Source organism: Echiichthys vipera, assembly GCF_963691815.1.
Source record: "Echiichthys vipera genome assembly, chromosome: 10".
NCBI lineage: Eukaryota > Metazoa > Chordata > Actinopteri > Perciformes > Trachinidae > Echiichthys > Echiichthys vipera.
Window position 1 is genome coordinate 21,443,675 of NC_139835.1, and position 22,475 is coordinate 21,466,149.

A 22,475-nucleotide genomic window follows, 5' to 3' on the forward strand; every position below is an offset into this window, starting at 1 on the left:
AGAGCAAGAGTTCACAAATATATTAGTCTTCATCATAATTCTTTTGCCCTACATCTCTTTCCACATTCTGTCGTTTGACTTGCTGCTCACTTCACCTTTTTTTCCACATCCATCATGAAAGTAGTGCAATCGTCTGCCAGCTTCTGGGTTTCCTGCATTCCAGCTCGGCCTGTGAGAGACAGAGACCGTTTGTAGTTCCAAACCAAACCCTTTCCCCCTCTCTGACACACACACACACACACACACACACACACACACACACACACACACACACACACACACACACACACACACACACACACACACACACACACACACACACACACACACACACACACACACACACACACACACACACACACACACACACACACACACACACACACACACACACACACACACACACACACACACACACACACACACACACACACACACACACACACACACACACACACACACACACACACACACACACACACACACACAGAGAGAGAGATCGTGACACCAGCATCAGAATCCATTTAAACAACTATTTTCTTATAAATAATATAACACAATCTTGAATGAAAGTTGAATTCATAAGAAATAAAAGGCACTCTGTCTGTTATGACAAGTAGTTTAGGTGAAGCACTGGGGGAAGTGGATAACAGTATCTTAACATCAAGGGGGAGGGTTTAGCTGGCAAATTAAATTGTAAAACAATTTGATTTAAATATTTTAAACCAATGCTTAATTCAGCTACTTTCATCTGCAGCATCACATTTTAATCTCAGTGCACTAGTTAACTGGAAAAAAGCCTTTTTAACATGCTTGGTATGGATGCTCACGGTGCTTATACACAGTCGGCTGAATGATTGATGTTTTCCACAGAGCACAGAGCAAAGAGATCCTCATGTCCCTGTTGGTCACTGATTTAATGTTGATATGAATTTTATAGCTCTTGACACTGCAACATGCATTAAATTCTAGAGTTTGAGTTTGAATTTGTCTGCACATTTGGTTGCCAGATATTCACCTCAGGCTGTGCAGTCATTTCTTTTTAGAAACAGAAGCCACATTGCATATTTGTACCGAAGCATTTCACCATTTCTTCAGGAATTGCAATTCTTTGAAATCCTGAAGGTTTACAGTCCAAACCTGTATGTCAAACCACATTCAGGTACACTGGAACTTCGCTTTTCCTCACTGTTGCTAATGTACTGAACTGTATGTACAGGAGATGGAAAAGTACCCGAGACACCCATGAAAATAAATTTAAGAGCGGAAAATCTCCCAGATGCAGTCTTTTTTTTTTCTGTAGGCGAGGAGGTAAACGACATTCCTCCCCCATAGGCCAGTTTCCACTTGGAAAGTCTGGGTTGCCGCCCACTCTTCCCTCTGGTTGTGCAGCATTTTTATGCACAGTTGTTGCTGTAAAGACTCGGGTACAAGATGGCATCCCAGCAGCTCTGTTTGAGGTTAATGGGGTTGGCTGTATTGCTGACACTCTTTGCTCTCAGAGGTGAGCTCAATCTTCTTCTTCTGCTATGCTTTCAAGATGTCTAAGCTTTAAGTCCACACAAATTAAATGCAACAGGACCAAGGACTGAATACCATCAACATCTGGCCTTGTACTATTGTGGTAGTTCTAACAGCAGAGGCCGTTTAGAGTATCAGTATGTGCATGTCAGAGTTTGTGGTGTATTATTTAAAAGTATGTCTGTTCTTACATCATGTCCTAATACTGTAGCACGCAAGAGTCCATGAAAAGAAAAAGGGAGCAACACTTATGTTACCTTGATAAGGAAAAGGAAAATACAGTAAATAGAAAATATGGACTCAGACAAGAAAGAAAGGCCATGGCAATAGTTTTGTCAATGTTACTCTCACTCAGTATCGTTTCAATTACTGCTACCCACTTTTCAAAGCATGACATATATCTTTCTGAATGTACTGCCAAATCGTGGATGTAGACATCCAAATTACTACAATTTGATGGGAAATTCATCCTACAAAGACCTAAAACTTAATTGATATAGAAAAGCCATCACCTCTGATTTTATTATTGGCTTAATTGCATTGTTGTTATGTGATAATGTAGTTAAAATGAAGGGTTTATTTGTTGTTGTTTTTTCCTATGCACCAGAACTAATGTTGGTTTATTCATTTTAAGAATGGCTTGTATCCGTTTTTGGAAATTAACTGATCAAATGTAGATTCATTCACAACACATGCACATTTAGAACCTTGTGTCTACTGTATAGGAAAAATAAAAGCAGGCTGTATGATATTCACAATAATTCAGATTATTAGAACGAGTCTGCATGTTTGAAAACTAAAAGCTACATTACCATGAAGGTACGACAAACACACAGACATCTACAAAAGACATAAATGCTAGGCTTTGAGAAGCAGCTGTCATGTAAAGTACACCGGGTATACATGGGATAAGACATGCAATAACACCAGATTGGACATTTACTGAGAAAATTATTATTGCCATTAGACATGCTTTTATCCTGTCACTCTTTAGACAGCTGAGGTTATACTCCTAAAGGTAGATCATTTGAATCTTTCTCTTCTCAACATTAACTTAATGTCCAATTGTGTGATATTAATTGTGTGTGTCAATACACAGTCTGCCAATCCTCCGATACTGTACCTTCAGCCTCAGTGGTGTGCCACAGGGCTCGACTTTAGGACCACTGCTTTGATCTGAGTAGGCTAAAACTTTACTGTGTCAATACAGTTACATCATTGTATAGAAGATATCCTGTTATTTAACTGCTCTATGTCCTCCAGTGATTATAAACAAATTGTTGCTCTGACCTCTAAATGCACCAAGTCTCTTTCTTTCTAATTTTTTTTTACAAACTGAACAGATAATGGCTTCAGAAGGTGCCGGTACTACATTTTTGGTCATATTTTAATAAGATTAATAGACTACAGCCATGCTACTGTAGCAGTTCTGTAAAGCTACTTTGAGCATGCTAACATGCTTATAAGCACTGAACACAAAGTTCAGTTGAAGCTGATGGGGATGTAGTTACTTCTGAATGCATTTAGTTATAAAGCAATGGACAAACTGGAGCTTTGACCTGATGATGGTGCTACATTAAAAGGTCAATCAAGATACATTTCAATCTAAAGGGGACACAGTCTATACCAAATTTCATGTCCATCAAATACCTGTTGAGGATGTCCTCTACTCAAAACTGCAAATGTCAACTTTGTGGTGGCGCTAGAGGATAAATCAGGGGATTACCAGAGTCAGTAAGAAAAATCATCTGGGGGGCGATAAATCTCTGTACATCATTGATAATCCATTCAACAGTTGGTGAGATTTTTTTTTTCTCTGACTGACTGACCAACAGTACATGCACGCAAATACATATTATATAAGATGATTAATACAGCATTACAGATGTCACTGTTATAGATATGGAGAAATGTAAAAGCTCTGGAAAGAATGCACATGTCGTAGTCTGACTGCTAAATCATTTTGCAGGAATGTTATTATTCATTGCTCATTTTCAACACAAACTGGGGAAAAAAACACATGCAAGCTATTTTCTCCAACTGTGTCCTTCCACTTTTTAAAGCACATTCTTAGGGGTCAAGTTTCAAGTTTTAACTTTCCAGAAAAACATATTGATTAACCCTTCTGTAAACTGAATGAACTGGGTAGCAAGCTACAACTCATTCGTGCACACTTTACCTCTATGAACATTGGCAGTACACAGTGTAGAGAAGAGCAGCAGGAAGAAGGTCACTGATATATTTACATGCAAACTGGCATGTGCAACACTGGATGTGTGTTGGCAACTTTTTTTAAACACATTCAGTGCCATGTATTTGCATTTACATAAGCATTAACTGTAAATGTTTAGAAATAAAGGACAGCTGATTCAGTTATGTATTACTTTACATAGGTAAAAAACGTACTTGCCATAAAGAACGATGTTTAAAACTGCAGCTCAAATAGCTCTCTGTCTCCTTAACAGACGCATCCAGTGACAGCAGCTTGCACAAGATCTTAAGGAAAAGAGACGGTAACATTTTACTTAACAGGATTACCATACTGCTGATACAAAGATCAATTCTAGTGAACGATGCTTTAAATATACCCTTAAATTATTTTGCCCAATTGTGCTTCCATCCAGTGGCAGGAGCTGGTGCTGCTCCCTTAAAGTCCTCCGTTGCTGTCCCCTCTTCAAAGGCTCAAGAGTTCCTGGCAAAACTGAGCAGAACCAAAAGGAACCTTTGGGATCGCAGCAGACCAGACGTACAGCAGTGGATTATGCAGTTTATGTACATGGGATATGATGAGCAGGTGGGTTTTGTCTGTTTCAGGAGAGTTCAAATGTCCTCTGAACTCCTGAAGTCTTTCACACACACACACACACGATAAAAACGAAAATAAATATCTCCAGTGTCTTATATTACATTGTCTTTTGTTGGACTATGTCAAGAATTTGAAATGTGTCTGTGGTCATTTGGTGATGCAAGTGCAACATTGTGTATCATTTTAAAATGAATAATGGCCCAAAAAATATATATATATAGTAAGAGGTGTACTAAGTAACTGTTCCACACTCAACTAAAACTTGAACATAGGTCTAGTTATTTTTTAGTTTTATACTTCTTATACTATCCTAAATGTTTTCAACCATTTTCAAACCCAGAGGAATCCATAATTTTATTCAGGGGAACAGTTCCTCATCATTACATTTGGTCACCACTAAATTCAGTGAATTAATTCAGTTGAATTCACCTGGTCCGTTTGTTATGGAGAAAAGGAGACCTCTGCAGATAATTGCAGTCCCCAGTAAAAACCTACTGATCGATGAACACCGAAGAAATCCTAACGGAGAGACACTAACTGCAATGACGGCAATGGTTGTAGAAAATACAGTATAATATTATGCCTTTAAACTTGAATAAAAGACCATGCAAACAAACGCACAGATAAAACAGACAGAAAAAACTTTAGTAATCTGGATCTTTATATTTCTTAGATATGTGGATGACAAAAACATGGAGTGACAAAGCTGGTGTAAACTGTACATGTAGTCTAAAAGAATCTTTTCAAAAGGCACAGTTATCCTCACAATGTTGCCGTCTGACTGAATAAATAAATACAAACGGAATACATGGCAATACATTAATCCCTCTCTCACACTCAAATTATAATTCCACTTGTAGTTTCTGTTTCCTTTCAGGTCAGTGACTGTCAAGTTGAATTCACCAAGGACACGAAGAACGGACGAAACAGATAACAAGAGTAGAAAAAAGGGAGAGGAGTGCACACAATGACCCCCTTACTGCCACCTTATTTGACAGCTGACAGCATTTGTGCCTGCCGTTTCAGCCAGTGGAGCAGTCATTCTCACACAGCCCCATTCAGAATGCCTTGTGTCATTTTCTTAAAAGGCCAATGCTTTCACAGCTTTGGCCTTTTCAGTGTTTGCCTTTCATCTATATCTACGGTATTTGCCACAGCTGTGCCTGCTGACAGTCTCAGTGGATACCTTATCAGCTGCCTCTGTGTCAATTAGCTTGAGATTTGTTGAGGCTGAGTTTCCTAATGAGTCACGTCTGTCTGTGCTGCTTTTTCCTCTCCAGAGGCTGGAGACTGATCTGTCGTACTGGATGGACCAAGCTCGCTCCAATGACCAAGGGCGTCAGCACCACTACGATGAAAATGCCGCCATCGGCCCGCGTGACCCTGGTTCTTACAGACACGGAGCTAATGTCAACTACGACTACTATTAACTGTAATAGTTGTTTTTACACACTTGACATGTAGTTGCAAACATCCAGAGCTGCCTGGCTTCTTTGTTTAGATTGGTTGTATCAAACAGTATAACCCACTCTTATCTTTCTACCCATCCCCACATATTAGTTATAGTGCGATGTTTATTGACAGCAAAATCACAATTACTGTATGTGTGCCATTTACATTTTTACAAATAACTTTTTGAGGCAGCAGATTTGTATGAAATACTGTTAAAACCTGATGTCTGGCTCTTTTCTCATCCCTAGATTATTGTAAATAAATATGTGGCTTCGTATGGGAGTCGCCTGCTTTTTCACTAAAGAACGACTGTGACACACACACACACACTCACGCGCACAAGCACAAGCGCACACGCACACACACACAAAATATTGGAAATATTTTATTAAAATATCTTCATCTGAAATTTATAATTTCCTGGCATGAGATTTCACAAGGTTGAACATGATGTTCTAATAAACACATACTAAAGCTGTAACAGCCTTTCTAAAAGATTTGCCCAGTCCTGCAGTGCCCTGCATAAACAGACAACAGGGTGTCAACACGTCACTGGTAAAGAGGACAAAACATCCAGTGAAAATAAAAAGTCAGGGAGCTAGTCTCTGGAGACAAAACACCATGAAACTGATAAAATAAACACGAAGCAATGATGCACAGTACGAGTTGTGTGCAAGATTCTCATGTCTGCAATTTAAATACCAAAAAGCACAAAGTTCTCCCGAAACGAAGGCTGGGTTTCCGATTTCTTGCCTCGAATTTCTGTTTTTGATTCAACTTGTCCATCCAACACGCAAAGTCCGGTATAAAAAGCCCTTATCCAGCAGTGCAACTCCAGCTTCAATTCAAGGCAACGCAACACTTTCTTAAAGAGAAAGATATCTCAGCTTCTCTAAAAAATAACTTATCCCAGAGCACTTCACTCAACAGTATATTTCCAAGAGTTGTTCATCAAGTGTCCTCTGAGAAGCCTGAACATCCCTCTGTATTTTGGGAGAGTCTGTGGTGAGAAACCCAACCTCAGTTGTGTCTGGGTCTTCCTTTCTTCATGCGGGCAGCTTTAGGTTTGGGGATGTACTGGTTGTTGGCCTGGTGCTCGAGTTCCCTACTGAAGTACTGGATCGTTTTGTTCAGGCCTTCTTCCAGGGGCACCTATCCACACAAGGCACAACATATACAATATAAAAATACTGAAACTGAGTATAAACAAACCAAAAAAATGACCTTTCCTATAGCAGCGCTGATACATAAATATATACAATATATACAATAAATATTTAAGGCAGTCATGTAGTCCACAGCTAATGAGATACTTGCTAGATACTGGAGGCTGCTCCCCAAACACATCTTTAAAAAATATTTAATATATAATCAGCCAATATAAATTGTGTATTATTTGTCTTTCTAAAGACCTCATGTATGTCAGAGTTTGCCCTGAAATTTAGCTAATAGTCAATCTGTTAACAAGCTGGACTAGCCTTAAAATACATAAAAAGAGTAATTAATATAGATTTCAGTGTATCAGAGTTTTACTGATTACTTGTCATCTTCTGCATAGAAGTTTAAATTCAAAACATTCAATATGTATTCTTATAAATATATATATATAAATATATATACATACATGCATACATATATATACATACACACACATATATATACATACATATGTATATATATATAAATATATATATACATTTATATATATACATACATATGTATGTATATATATATGAATATATATATACATTTATATATATACACATACATACATATGTATATATATATATATATAAATATATATATACATTTATATATATACATACATATGTATATATATAAATATATATATACATTTATATATATATACATACATATGTATATATATATATAAATATATATATACATTTATATATATATATATATATATATATATATATATATATATATATATATATATATATATATAAACACACACACACACACACACACACACACACACAGGGTTTATAATTATGCATTCATTAATATAACAATTTAAATATTTTAACACCATTCATATACAACAAAGCAGCGTAAACAGATGTCAGCTTATCACAGATACATATTGTATATGTCGGGCAGGAGTGTGTGTGTTATGCCTCAAAAAGTTATTTGTAAAAGTGTAAATGGCACACGACAGACACACACACACACACGCACACACACACACACACACACACACACACACGCACAGACGCATGCACGCACGTACCACTGGCTCCCAGCCGAGCATCATCTTGGCTTTCCGGATGTCAGGTCTTCTTCTCTGTGGGTCGTCCTGCGCCTCTGGGAGGAACTGGATCTGACTTCGGCTCACTGTGTGTGTGTGTGTGTGTGTTTGTGGCCATGTAGAAGCGTACAGAAAGAAGGACATTATTGTTATTTCTTTTCCAACATAAGTGCGGTAACTCAGCCGGGAGCTGCACCTCTTCAAAATTGTAACTACATATTCTGGCAGTAGAGATACCACAATATATGATCACAGCATTGATTGATCAGCTTGATTTTGCTCCTTCATGTTTCTGATGGTAGAGATGATTCATTAAAAAAAAATAATAATAAAAAAACATACTGCAAATTGGAAAAATTCTCGTTGTTTAGTGCCACTAGACACATTTATTTTCCTGTTTCCAGTGCACAACGATTGATAGAAAGTAAATATGATTACTTTGTGTATACAGCATAATGACTGCAAGATACGGCTTGATAATATAAGACACATCCTTTGCTAAAAAAATTAGGGGTTGAATGCAAAACTGAGACATAGATCAGTTTCCATGCCAAAACTACTGTGACACAGGAGTGCAGACCTGCACCGTAAAAAGAATGGGTAAAACAGAACAGACAATAGCAAGAGTTAAGTGGGAGAAGAACATAAAGAGATGAGCAGGCAAGTAAACAAAGAGTGACTAGACAGGGACTAAGATAGCGAGGGACCGAGAGAAACACAGCATGACAACCATTTCAAACGAACAGACGCCTTACCGACAAGACTTTTGATGAGACGAGCAAACTCCAATATAGTGTGTTCCTCTGGGTTCCCCTGCAAACAGATTCCATAATCCTTCATCAAAACAGTGTGATCATGAGACTCACCAGTAAATTGTCTTCCTTTGCAGAATTAGTTTTCAATTAAAATTTATAAAACAGGTTTGATGAACTCACCAGATTGACTGGACTGCTGATGTTACTGTTCATCAACAAAACCAGGCCGTTAACCAGATCGCTGAGGGAAAAATCAGACACAAAAGCTTTCATGACCATGGAATGTCCATAGAAACATCTGATTATGATTCATAGTTGCATATAGTATACAATAATACATTATCCATAGTTTCGCCACTGCCCTACACCCACAATTGTTTCAATTGCTTTTCTGTTGAGCAAATCATCAGGGTGGAACAAATCATTCCAAGGCCAGGTGAGACAGGCAACAAAACTTCCACATAATACTAGGGGTGGGCGATATGACAATAAAAGATTGTGAAGGATTAGAATGTGTTGATGATCTGCCAAAGCAGAGGGATCATGGTATTGTCTATAGGGCACATTCTATCCATTGCAGAGGCATCAGGTTTTTTATTCCTCAGCCAAATCCCACTATTTGCTAGTTTGCCTCATGCCCGTCCTAACGCCATGCTGTTCAACCAATCACAGAAAACTACAGGCAGTAACAAGGATGTCTCATCCCCCATGATTCAGAGAGTAGCGGGAAGAAAATTAAAACAAAACTATGGTGCCCTAAAAGCCCACGAGTCAGACTATCGCGTCAAATTGACGCTGTGTGTGTCTGAGAACGTGTGGAACAAGCTGTAAAATATGCACCCAAAATACAGGTATATGTCCAGTGAACCAGCAGACAAATGTGTTTAACAAGGAGGCAGCGCAGTCACTTCACCGAGGCCACCTTCTGCCCAAACATGTCACACACACACAGTCACACAAGGTGCACATGCACACATCGGATGGTAATACAGCGAACATTTTCAACCACCTAAAGAGATAGCATCCTAAACAGTATGCTTAGAGTCAAATGGCAAGGAGACCAGCCACACCGCAGCCAGCAGAGGAAACGGGTAGCTTTAGGTAGCTTTTTGTTAAATGTTGACACACTGATAAAAATCTTTACAGAAAGGTTATTTGGTCTAAATGCTCTGTTAAATATTTTTTCTTTTCATTTTCCTTTGTTTTTACATATAAAATACAAATATACAAATAATTTGGTTGCACGTTTCATTAACTTGCAAATGGTTAAAAATCAATGTAAAACACCTTGACAAAATCGTGATCGTGATTTTACTGTAAAAAAAATCGAAATATGATATTTTTGCCATATCGTCCACTCCTACATAATATTCTCATTTCTTATTTCCTTCATACACAACAAAAATTAGCTTTCAGTGTTGCTTATTAGAAAACATAGTCTGTAAAGAAGTTTTTTTTCTTAAATATAACTATATCCAGTCAGCCTGGGCTTACATGACACAACAAGCAAATATAAACCATAACCAGCCAACCAACTATGGGAATGAATCACAGTAACTCACAAAATGTTGCCAACGATAACGATGGTATCACGATAGATCGATTCTGTGTTTCTTGATACATTGCAACAGTAACCTACGATACATCATGAAATCTGTGTAACTGAAGAATAAATGCCCTAAAAAGGCAAAATGCGGGAATTAGTCATTTATTCACTACATTGTGGTGTCAGTTTCACAAAATTGGACAACAAAAACCAAGTGCATATAGTCTTAGTTTAACTCATTGATGCAAAAAAATAGATATTTATCTCTTGTACTAAATATTTGGCGCCAGAGTAACAAAGTATCGCAAAGGAGATACGATTATATATTGCTATATCAATATTTTGCCCAACCCTTACAACAATGACAAATCCCCAAAGCAATTTCAGTCAAAAGCAACTGGACTTGGGTATTTGTCTAGGAAGACGTTTCACCTCTCATCCAAGAGGCTTCATCAGTTCATGTACGCAACTAACCAGGCTGGGACCGGTCGAACTAACTGGTGTGGAGATCCAGGTATTTAACCTCTCACAAGGCCGATGATGTCACTGGAACCCTTTGTGCTCGAAGTGGCAACGGTTAGTGCTCTATTGAGTCTTAACGACAGTCGTTGGAGTCACAGGAGGCACTGTATGAAACAGTTGTTCTTTGAGGTTAGATTGTTGAATCTCCTGGGAAGGGATGAAAGGGCAGCATTGTAAATTGGAGATATGTGGTGTCTCAGACCTCCTCCTCTGGTTAGCGATGGTTTCTCTACTTTTGCATAGATGGTTTCTTTTACTCCTCTTTCAAACCATCTGTCCTCTCTGTCCAGGATGTGGACATTGTTGTCATCAAATGAGTGGGCTTTCTCCTTGAGATGTAAGTGGACAGCAGGGTCCAGGCCTGAGGAGTTAGCTCCCCTGTGTTAGGCCATGCGTTTATGCAGTGGTTGTTTTGATTCTCCAATGTAGAGATCTTTGCATTCCTTGTTGCATTGAACAGCATGAACCAGATTGCTTATTGCATAAACCCGATACAGAGGGATGCAGTATTTGTTGAAGGTTTCTCTGATACCCAAGCCACATACTTCTTCTCTGGTTACAATGATGTTTCTGTCCACTGAGTTTATATGTTCGGTGCAAACTTTTACGGAACATATAAACACAGTGGACAGAAACATCAAGTTCACCAGAGAAGAAGTCAAGGACAACAGTTTGCCTTTCTAAGACTGTGACGTCCATATGGAACAGGACAGGAGTCTCCACATTGGGGTATACAGAAAACCCACTCACACAGATCAATATCTACTGTTTGACTCTCACCACCCCCTGGAACACAAGCTAGGAGTTATCAGAACACTGCAGCATAGAGCTGATAACGTACCCACCAGCTCACAGGCCCAAGGGGAAGAACGCAAGCACCTGAGAGGTGCCCTCACAACTTGTGGTTACCCCAGCTGGACCTTTGTGAAAACGGCAGCTGCCTCCAGAAGGAAAACCAAAGTGGTTGAGAAAGAAAAAAGCAAACAAGAGAAACAACATAGTCATCCCATATGTTGCTGGGGTATCAGAGAAACTCAGGAGGATCTTCAACAAACACTGCATCCCTGTGTATTTCAAACCCAGTAACACACTCAGACAGAGACTAGTACATCCCAAGGACAGAACACCACACACCCACTAAAGCAATCTGGTTTATGCTGTTCAATGCAACAAGGAATGCAACGATCTCTACACTGGAGAAACAAAACAACCACTGCATAAGCCTCTGAATGTTCTCATTTGTCCAGGTCATCATATCCCCAAAGCAATTTCAGCCAAAAGCAACTGGACATGGTTATTTGTCCAAAGAGACGTCTCACCTCTCTTCCAAGAGGCTTCATCAGTTCATGTACGCAACTGACCAGGCTGGGACTGGTCCAACTAACTGGTGTGGAGATCCAGGTATTTAACCTTTCACAAGGCCGATGATGTCACAGGAACCCTTTGTGCTCCAAGTGTCAACGACCGTCGTTAGAGGGACAGTCATTGGTGGGAAGTAGGTTTCGACTGTCGTTAAGACTCAACAGAGCAGTAACAAAGTTGAAACCTACTTCCCACCAACGACTGTCACTCTTGGATAAGAGGTGAAACGTCTTCCTAGACAAATAACCAAGTCCAGTTGCTTTTGACTGAAATTGCTTTGGGGATAACGATGACCTGGACAAATGAGAACATTCACAGACTTAAATGATCACAAAATTCATAAATTACTGATGATACATTTATGGTCTAATTAAAATCTGGTTGAGAAAAATAAACAAAGAATATTCCTCCTCACCTTTTCCCAGCTTTTGTACCACATATTTTGTACAGATACACAGACACAATTCAGTAGTACAATTCTTCCGACCTGAACTGGACTTTGACATTAAAAGGCAAAATAAAAATATCAATGGCCATCTCACCTACCACAGGTCAGGGAGTAGGTTTTCTATAAAAATTGAATCCCCAACACTGCACCATATCAGTAAGCTCTACTTTCTCTCAAATGTCAAATTTGCATTCTTGCATGTATAAATTATACACAGAGTACTTTTCCCATCCCATTAACATCAGTGAGGTTGTCTAAACATTCTAAACACATCAGTATAATGCAATACACTTCTACAAACTACAGCTTCTGAAATGACCATAACATTGAACCAACAGCTTTCTATAAAACACTTTAATAACGACCTTCATAAAAGGTAGATTTTATTGCAGGACAAGTATTAGACTGGATATATGGAAATGTGTAAAAGTGATTTTAATGAAGTATAAAATGCTTTAAATAAAAATCATACATAGGGGATAGTAAGAAATGGAATTATTTTCATAAAAATTGTCGCACATGATCAGATCTGTAACTTCACATGCATGCCCTCTAGGGATTTCACAATATGAGGTTTTGTTTTGGTCCATGGCTCAGTACATTTGCCAGTAAATGTTTTACCTTGACTTCAGCATAAAGGTGAATTTCTTAAGATATCCTATTTTGTTATAATATTTTCAGTGTGCACAGTGAAACATGTGGGTGAAGCTCTGACAAGATTGACTAAATTAGTGGCACAATGAAAGGCCATATAAGGATGTTCAGTTAAGCCAAGGACCATATAGGGCCTTGAGGGTATTCTCCTCTTAGCCTAGGCTACAGAGTTTAAGGCAGTGTTTCCTACGTAGACTAATGTGTGCCGCCACTGAATCAACACTGAGCACCACACATTGATTCTGTTCTTTCTCATCTCTGCATAGCACTTTTCCTTCCTGTCATTTACTTCACACACAGAGAGAGAGAGAGAGAGAGAGAGAGAGAGAGAGAGAGAGAGAGAGAGAGAGAGAGAGAGAGAGAGAGAGAGAGAGAGAGAGAGAGAGAGAGAGAGAGAGAGAGAGAGAGAGAGAGAGAGAGAGAGAGAGAGAGAGAGAGAGAGAGAGAGAGAGAGAGAGAGAGAGAGAGAGAGAGAGAGAGAGAGAACATATTCTGGTTTGTTTCTGTAAACAGAGCCTCTGCTAAGAGAATGGTATTCATCATGGGCACTCATTTGTGAATGTGCAGAGATCTCAGCTTCTGAAAATATAGATATGCTGATGTGGAACAACGGACCAGCTCTTCACTCTCGCAAAGATCCTGGAGGGGGCCTCGGAGTATGCCCATCCAGTCTACATGTGCTTTGTGGATCTGGAGAAGGCATATGACCGGGTCTTTCGGGAGATACTGTTGGAGGTGCTGCGGGAGTATGGGGTGAGGGGGTCACTTCTGTGGGCCATCCAATCTCCGTACACCCAGAGCAAGAGCTGTGTCCGGATCCTCGGCAGTAAGTCGGATTCGTTCCCGGTAGGGGTTGGCCTCCGCCAGGGGTGCCCTTTGACACCAATCCTGTTCATGATTTTCACGGACAGGATATCGAGGCGTAGTTGTGTGGGGAGGGGTTGCAGTTCGGTGGGCTGAGGATCTTGTCTCTGCTTTTTGCGGATGATGTGGTCCCGATGGCATCGTCGGTCAGTGACCTTCAGCACTCACTCGATCGGTTCACAGCAGAGTGTGAAACGGCTGGGATGAGGATCAGCACCTCTTAATCTGAGGCCATTGCTCTTAGCAGGAAACCGGTGGATTGCTTACTCCAGGTAGGGAATGAGTCCTTACCCCAAGTGAAGGAGTTCAAGTACTCAGGATCATGTTCACGAGTGAGGGGACGATGGAGCGTGAGTTTGGCCGGAGAATCGGAGCAGCGGGGGCGGTGTTGCAGTCGCTCTACCGCACCGTTGTGACGAAAAGAGAGCTGAGCCGGAAGGCAAAGCTCTCGATCTACCGGTCAATCTTCGTTCCTACCCTCACCTATGGTCATGAAAGCTGGGTCATGACAGAAAGAACGAGTGTTCAAGCGGCCGAACTGGGTTTTCTGAGGAGGGTGGCTGGAGTCTCCCTTAGAGATAGGGTGAGAATTTCAGCCATCCTGAGGAACTCGGAGTAGAGCCGCTGCTCCTTTGCGTTGAAAGGAGCCAGTTGAGGTGGTTCGGGCATCTAGTAAGGATGCCCCCTGGGCGCCTCCCTAGGGAGGTGTTCCAGGCACGTTCAGCTTGGAGGAGGCCTCGGGGAAGACCCAGGACCAGTTGGAGAGATTATATCTCCACACTGGCCTGGGAACGCCTCGGGATCCCCCAGTTAGAGCTGGTTAATGCGGCCCGGGAAAGGGAAGTTTGGGGTGCTAGAGCTGCTGCCCCCACGACCCAACCTCAGATAAGCGGTTGAAGATGAGATGAGATGAGATGATATTCTTTAAAAAACATGTAAAAACTACTGTAGGAACACAGGCAAAGCCTGATTCATTGTTTTTAATTAAATTATTGCTTTTGGTATTTGAAAAAAATATACATGTTCACTCTAACTTTTACAAAGAAAAGGAATTGTGCACTGTTTTGCAGTTTATACCTCAGAAATGAAAAGCCTTTATATTTTGTAAATTTCATTTTGTGGGAAACATCGTATTGTGAACTCAGTATCGTGAATCGAATCCGTATTGTGAGTTGAGTCAGCTGTTAATATAATTGACCAATTACAGTAGACCCATCAATAATTAAATTCCTGACAGTGTGCTTCCTGACGCAACAAATATTCTGAATTGGTCAAAGTATGTCACAGAGTTAACAACCATGAGGTTTTAACATGTCCACAACATAAGGTTCATTACGCTTTAAAGAGAGGTATTGGTTGTAGCAGAATAGGAAGCCAAGTGTTTAAGGCTTTACAGAAGAACAATAAAAAGCATCCTGAATGGAAGAATTCAGCAGCTCCTGGTTAGGAAATGTAAGAGCTTACGAGAATGCGCCCTCCATTTCCTTTTATTACTCTGGCCTTCATACGTATCTTTTCAAGCAAGATAAGCTAACGGGGGAAATTAAACCAAGTCAGTTTCTGAACTGAACAGGCAAAATGCACGTCTCAAAGAAGGCCTTGGTTCAGGCCTTCAGAACCTGATTGCCGTTCTTGTAGATTGGTCTACTGCAATTGGTCAACGATATTGAAAGCTGAAGGTTGTTCAGAAAGAGGAGCTCATTCAGACTTTATCTACAAGTCATTGGACGCCTGGATCTTATTTTATCAGAGAAACAAGCTAAACAAACGCTAGCCGCAGCTCGGCCTGCAGACCCATCAGGATGTTCTTTGTCCGCCAAACAGCATTGGAGAAAATGTGTATATTTGACTCACGGTAAAAAAACTACTGTACAATTAACACTGAAAGAATCCTAACCAGCAGAAGCTGACTGCAACAACAGCAATGGTGGTGAAGTCAATAACTCCCATGTTATTAGTTAATTTCTGCTAACAAAAAAGCCATTTAGTTAGTGTAAAATATGTTACACAAACATCCATTTATGTCCTGTTGATCAGTCAGAGGAAAATACAATTTGTGTGTTATGGGCTCTGTATGTGGTCAAATTAAATGTAAGTTAAACAGTAATGTGAAACAGAATGCTTGTGAATTTCATTAAACATCATTACAAATCGATGGATAAAAGGGCAAATATGACTGTGGGAAGAGGATGATTTTGTATCTTTAACAAATTGTTAGTAATAAAGTTATTTCAGCTTTACTGTTGGACCTTGGCTTTTCACTGTTTACACAAATTGAAAGTCATACAGGGTGGCAGGTGAATGCTTCGAAGAGATAGGAGAACATCAAACTGATGAAATTAGACCTATTATCACCTACACACAAACCGTGAATACTAAATTAACCTGCCACATACATATACTGTACTGCTTCCAGGCAAATGGACATTGGTATTTAATGATAACCTTCAAAGTCCAATTTAATTCACTCCTCCACCTTAATCAAAATTTAGAGTCACATAAGCATCAGAATCAATACACATCATTGATATTCTTTGAATGCCAGAAGAAAAATTCACTCAGAGCCGCTAACTTAATTAATAAAAAAAAATAACGACCACTATCTTGTATAGTGGCACAGTACTTTTAATTAATATAATTTATGTAATATAATTGACATTACTGATTAGACTTAGACTTAGAGAAAGACTTAGACATGACATGATCATAAATGTGTGCATATACCATACATTATAAAAGTTATTTATTGATGAGTAGAACACAAGAGTTAAAGAACCTTAGAATCTTACCTTACATACTGAAAGGCTCTTGTTTGCGAACCAGTACCATACACCTAGAAACAACAACAGAAAACTGATTACCATTTCTGCATGATGTACATACTGAAAGATATGAATATGTGTTACCATGCATAAAACAATACATTTCTATTCAGGAGACACAGTAAACATGTTTCTGTCATTTATTATGCGGAAGTCTATTGGGTTGTTTTTGTCATAATCATACTCAAATGATTAGAACTCAATAGTTCACTGCAATTAATTTTTACTTCTATCCCAATCTAAATACAAAAATAGAATATTGTACCCTAACCCTGGAAGCATACGCTTTATAAATGGTAAATAGATTTGTACTTATATTGTGCCTTCTTAGCCTTTCTCATTCAGATCACATTGATACATCACACTGAATGGAGCTGGGGACTGAACCCCCGATCTTAAGCCACAACCGCCGTCGTAAACTGGTAATGTATTAATTAACTGTAACAACAGGATCATGACACCACACATTGATTTAATCTAATTATGTTTTATGTGAAATATAAAAACACCCTCAAGGTTGCTCTGCTGCCTCACATTGTCCGCCCTCTGGTTCAAGGATGGATGCATCTATCATATTCAAACAGAATGTACTCGTTTCTTACACAGTTATATCTAGTTTGTACCTGTAAGAGGGTTGCATTGCTGCATGTTGAAAGAGAAAAATACGAGCCACGTAAAAAATAGTTGAGCATTTGGTGCCTGTACTCAATGGATATAACGGACATGAAGCAGCTGTGTCGAGTAATGTCTTGTATTTTGGCCTTAATTGAGGCTGGTCTCAAGCACCAAATAAATAAATAGAAATCTTAAAATGCGTACAGTGAGAGGTTCTCCTTGTAGAGCCTGCAGGATGAAGTTGCTGACAACTCGTCCATCATTCATGTGCATTCGGGAGCCAAACGTGTTGAAGATTCTCGCCACCCTCACCTCTACTCCTTCCTGTGAGCAAAGAAACAAGAAAGTATATGACTGATTAGTAATTCATGAACTTTGTTTCTTGGTTTTAATGTTCATCTTTATTTTGAGTACTTGTTTTATTATACTTTTTCATTATCCATCTTTGTAGTTCATGTACTCTTTAAGGGAATATAAAGCTTGGCGGGTACTAGTTTAAGTATTAAATATTAAGTATTTCAGTGCAAAAATGACTGCCGTGGAAGAAAACATCTATGAATGAATTTATAATTCATGCGCACAGAAATGGCAGCCAGTAGTGGTATAATGCTAATCTAAGACCAATGAATTAGCTATTGAAAGTAACTTGCACTGTCCCACACAGCATACAGCATGGATTAAATATTAGCAAAATGTATGAAATACCTCTGTTTGCCATCAGAACATACCAGACACATGCTCCATTTGTTTAGATGCATATGTCACATTATATCAGATGCTTATAATGCAAAGCTGCAGAAATGTAATTCAATACAGGATTTATTTATCACCAGCAGGGGAACATAAGAACTAAACTCTGAGCACTTGCCAATGACTTGTCTGCGATATTTTTTAAATTAATTGAACATGTTCAACTTTTTTATATTTTTAGTATGATGTATTATCCAGCCAAAGTCATCAGTCAGCCTCCTCTTTCAAAGTCTGAATAAAAGTAGTAGCAGTCGTCACTCCAAATGGCTGACAAAACATATCTTAAATGGCAAAGCATCTATTATAGTCTGACAAATGTTTGCACAATTCCGTAAGTACTAGGTAACAGAGAGAGCCCCTTAAATCAAATTATTTTTAACCACTTAATTTAAATCTGTTCTAAGACGTGGTCACTAACTTTAAACAGCCGAGGAGCACACACACACACAACATTAACAAAAAAAGATTTTTCATTGTAATACAGTATATAGCTTATCTTTAGCCTAAAAGATGTACGTAGTGATTTACATATGGAGCAGAGAAGTGGAATCTGATCACAAGTGGTCACTGAAGACACATTTGGACAGTCAACTTGCTGCCAGGTGAGAAGAGACAGACTGAGAACTGTCCACTTGTGATCGGATTACCCAGATCGGATGTCCCTACCAAATGGAAACTGGGCCTATAAGTCATTCTGGTTTAATTTCTGCATGTGCATGTCAAAATGGTGTCACTTCAAAATGTTGTCTATGTAACTCTTTGCCACAAATGTTTTTTTACGGTGCCTTTTAAAAATTTGGCGTGCAACAACAGATACAAATAAGCCCTTTAGGCTTACTATGGCCTTTTACAGTTTTGTCACGTTCGATCGATAGAAATTGTCCCTACAGTATCCTATTCTATAGTGTCACATGTAAAAAGTGATACTAATTTGTGTCTGACGCACCCTTATCTATGAGCCAAGGCTCATAATTATATTCTTTATCAGTATTATGAGTGCAAGGTAAGTATGACACTAGGCTCTCCTTGCACACACTCCAACAGGAAGAAGTCTAGTTCGTTTAACCAGTGTGAGTCCAACTGTTCTGCGGTACAGTTCAGCTGTAAGGCACAGCACGCTTGCCGGTCGCGGCACGGTTGAGAGAGGTAGGCTTATGTAAAGCACAGATGCACATGTACAGGCACGGGCATTGACGGCGGTCCTGATGTCTATTTATATACGTCAGTCTGCAACGATGCCGCCGAACGGTTCATGGTGGTCTGATGCGGACTTGGAGTGTTTACTGCAGATTTGATCAGATTAAATATTCAAAAACAGTCAGACAAAACTAAATGTCAGAGGGGTGAGGATTTACATTTCAAGTAATGTGAGTGCAAACAGGCCTGGGCAGTGGGTGAAGAGGGAGAGGGGACAATCACACTAAAGCACTGAACATAGCATCTGGGCAAAGTGTAAGTGTGCCCTAACTGAGGCCAAGTACATCACAGTACATCATGGATACACACACGGATTCCACATATGAAGAAAACTCTACTTTAAAACTGATGGCCTCCAAAAGTGAGACTCATGCATCAATACGTGCTACTTCAAATGGGATGTGGATCCGTTTTAGGTCACAGGACATGAATATAAACATGAAAATTATGTAGATTGTTCTCTTTAAAGTGTGTAACACGAAAACTTGTGGTCACAACCTACAAATATATTCAGTATGATACAGAACAAGGACACAATGGGGACAACATGATGAGCTGGTCTTGGAATGTGTGTGTAAATGTTAAAGATGGTGTGTGCACAGGCAGACTGATATACATACATGAAAAGGTTGTTTAGTCTTAAAACACATCACATTATACAAACCTTCTTTAGCAGGTCAAGACCAATACTCTGATTACCTCATGGAATCAGCTTAAATCAGTACGTCAAAGGTAACAGTTTGAATTTTCATTTTCCAGTATCACGCAATCATATTGGAATAAGCCTATGAATGTTCTCATTTGTCCAGGTCCGTGTTATCCCTAAAAGCAATTTCAGTCAAAAGAACCTGGACTTGGTTGTTTGTCTAGGAAGACGTTTCACCTCTCATCCAAGAGGCTTCATAAGTTCATGTACGCATGTGACCAGGCTGGGAATGGTCCAACTAACTGGTGGGGAGATCCAGGTATTTAACCTCTCACAAGGCCGATGATGTCACTGGAAACCTTTGTGCTCCAAGTGCCAACGACCGTCGTTAGAGTGGCAGTCGTTGGTAGGAAGTAGGTTTTGACCTTGTTAGTGCTCTTGACTGAAATTGCTTTGGGGACATATTGGAATAATCAATAAATAATCTATATTTTCAGTTTGTTGGAGCGACCCCTTGGCTCAAACCAACTGTGAACCACAATTTCCCTGGTGTGAATCTGGAGAGATATATGTTGCACATCTCCCCGTCATTTCCCATTATCTCTCCACTATTGCAATCGAATAAAATGTTGTTTGTATTTCTTTGTATTTTATTCCCTAGTCCTTACAGAGACAGCAAACTGTGTGCTTGAAGTGGTTGCAGTACTTGTATTTCCCTGTGCTGTGAGGCTGTAATGAAATACAAGTGATCACTGACCTGCAAGCCAAAGGTGTGTATTAAGTAGGCAATACTAAATGAGCCTGTAGGAAAGTACATTAGTGCATGATTGAGGAGGTGTCAGCATACAACCAAGGTCATGCTGAGTCAGAGCTCTCCAGTGCAAGAAAAATGATTGTGAGAATGTGAAAGATGATTTGAGCGTACTAGTGGGAGACACTACAGCTCTGTTTCCATCAAACATTTCGGTATAGTACCTTTAGAACTGTATGCAACTCACACAGACATGTACTTAGCCATTAAATCGGTTTTGCATCTCGCCAAAAGACAGTACTTTTAAATGTACACATGTAGCGTGTTGATTCACATGTACTGCATTGCATGGACATGATGGAAGCCGTGGCCAGCCTTGCGCTGAGAAATGAGCTAAAATCCTTTGTAATTCCTCACTATTCCATCCAGCTTCTCACTGTATTTCCCCATTATAGACAATGCAGAGGAATGTCTTCACCAATCCATGTTTGCTGTGTTTCTAGCTCCACCCTTAAGCATCGCAGCAGGGTGCTACCTAGAAACGAGATGAAATGGAACAGATCTGTTGCTACTGTCCACAACATGATAATGGAAATGCAAAAATGACTGTTCTAGTATGCAATAAACTGAACCGAACCAAACCAAACTTGAGTTATGAGTTGTGGAAATATTCAGACAAATTCAAAGATCGGCAAGAGAATTGGTTGTTTATGACCGAGTTACGAATGCTGTTTATAATCTGCGTCATGCCCTGCTTCCTGCATGCTCTACCCGGGCACCACCCCTCACTTAAACTGAAAATTAACATTAATGTATTTGAGATCAAAGGACGAATTCAAAGATGGGTGTGGTTTGAGCAAGGTATAGTGGGGGGTTAGAGGGTAGGAAGTAGTCAGGAAGGGGCCACTGCCTCACCACTTTACACCCCTGGCCCGACTGGTGCGATCCTATTAAAAGATAGTCTGTAGTTTATTTAATAGTACTCAATCAAGACCTTGTGTACAGTATGTGGCTTGTGAAGCTTATGATGCACAGTGTGCAAAATTATGTAAGCTACACCTGCTATTGCAATGTCTCAGATCCATATTTCATGTTTTTTTTTTTTTATGTAAGAGCCTGACTTCCATTCTAACATACAGTATTTGCTAGATACAGTGGTAATTTGCAAGAGAGGGCCAACTAACTTTTCAATACAGAACACATTGGTGAGTATTATATTTATCACTACTGATAAATCTTAGACCTGAATGATAGACTAAATCTAGACATTTCAGAATTGAGGCGGCAGCATGTCTATAGATGATATCACCATAATCCATGACATAAACACTGCTTCAATTATTACTCTTCTTGCGAGCACTGGAAAGCAAGATTTGTTTCTGTACAGAAAGCCAATTTTTTTGTATCAACTTTAAGATAAGTTCATTAATATGATATTTGAATGAGAAAACCTTGTAAACTCGACAACATTGAAAATGAGGGCAACCGCAGT

At 39.4% G+C, this 22,475-nt stretch overlaps 2 protein-coding genes across 3 annotated transcripts in view; one reads left to right on the forward strand and one right to left on the reverse strand.

Moving 5' to 3' along the window:
• Window positions 1-1,391: 1,391 nt before the first annotated feature.
• On the forward strand, window positions 1,392-6,759 carry ecrg4a (ECRG4 augurin precursor a). Its single transcript, XM_083921726.1, has 4 exons — window positions 1,392-1,504; window positions 3,987-4,034; window positions 4,146-4,315; window positions 5,608-6,759. Exons 1-4 carry the CDS (start codon window positions 1,435-1,437, stop codon window positions 5,755-5,757), a joined length of 438 nt encoding a protein of 145 aa, XP_083777852.1. The 5' UTR covers window positions 1,392-1,434; the 3' UTR covers window positions 5,758-6,759.
• A 22-nt stretch (window positions 6,760-6,781) lies between these two features.
• The window catches only part of uxs1 (UDP-glucuronate decarboxylase 1), a 31,307-nt gene continuing 15,613 nt past the window's right edge, over window positions 6,782-22,475 (reverse strand). For both annotated transcript variants that reach the window (XM_083921725.1, XM_083921724.1), the window contains 6 exons: window positions 17,844-17,963; window positions 16,992-17,035; window positions 8,987-9,047; window positions 8,807-8,864; window positions 8,034-8,137; window positions 6,782-6,931 (listed from right to left, as the gene is read on the reverse strand). In XM_083921725.1, coding sequence (XP_083777851.1) covers window positions 6,800-6,931; window positions 8,034-8,137; window positions 8,807-8,864; window positions 8,987-9,047; window positions 16,992-17,035; window positions 17,844-17,963 — 519 coding nt within the window. In that variant the 3' untranslated portion in view covers window positions 6,782-6,799. The remainder of the gene's footprint in view (window positions 6,932-8,033; window positions 8,138-8,806; window positions 8,865-8,986; window positions 9,048-16,991; window positions 17,036-17,843; window positions 17,964-22,475) is intronic.

Bases quoted from the DNA above. Each gene is read 5' to 3' on its own strand.
- ecrg4a (XM_083921726.1), top strand. From the start codon at position 1,435: ATGGCATCCCAGCAGCTCTGTTTGAGGTTAATGGGGTTGGCTGTATTG. The intron at 1,505-3,986 runs GTGAGCTCAATC...TCTCCTTAACAG, and splicing joins GACACTCTTTGCTCTCAGAG to ACGCATCCAGTGACAGCAGC. The intron at 4,035-4,145 runs GTAACATTTTAC...GCTTCCATCCAG, and splicing joins GATCTTAAGGAAAAGAGACG to TGGCAGGAGCTGGTGCTGCT.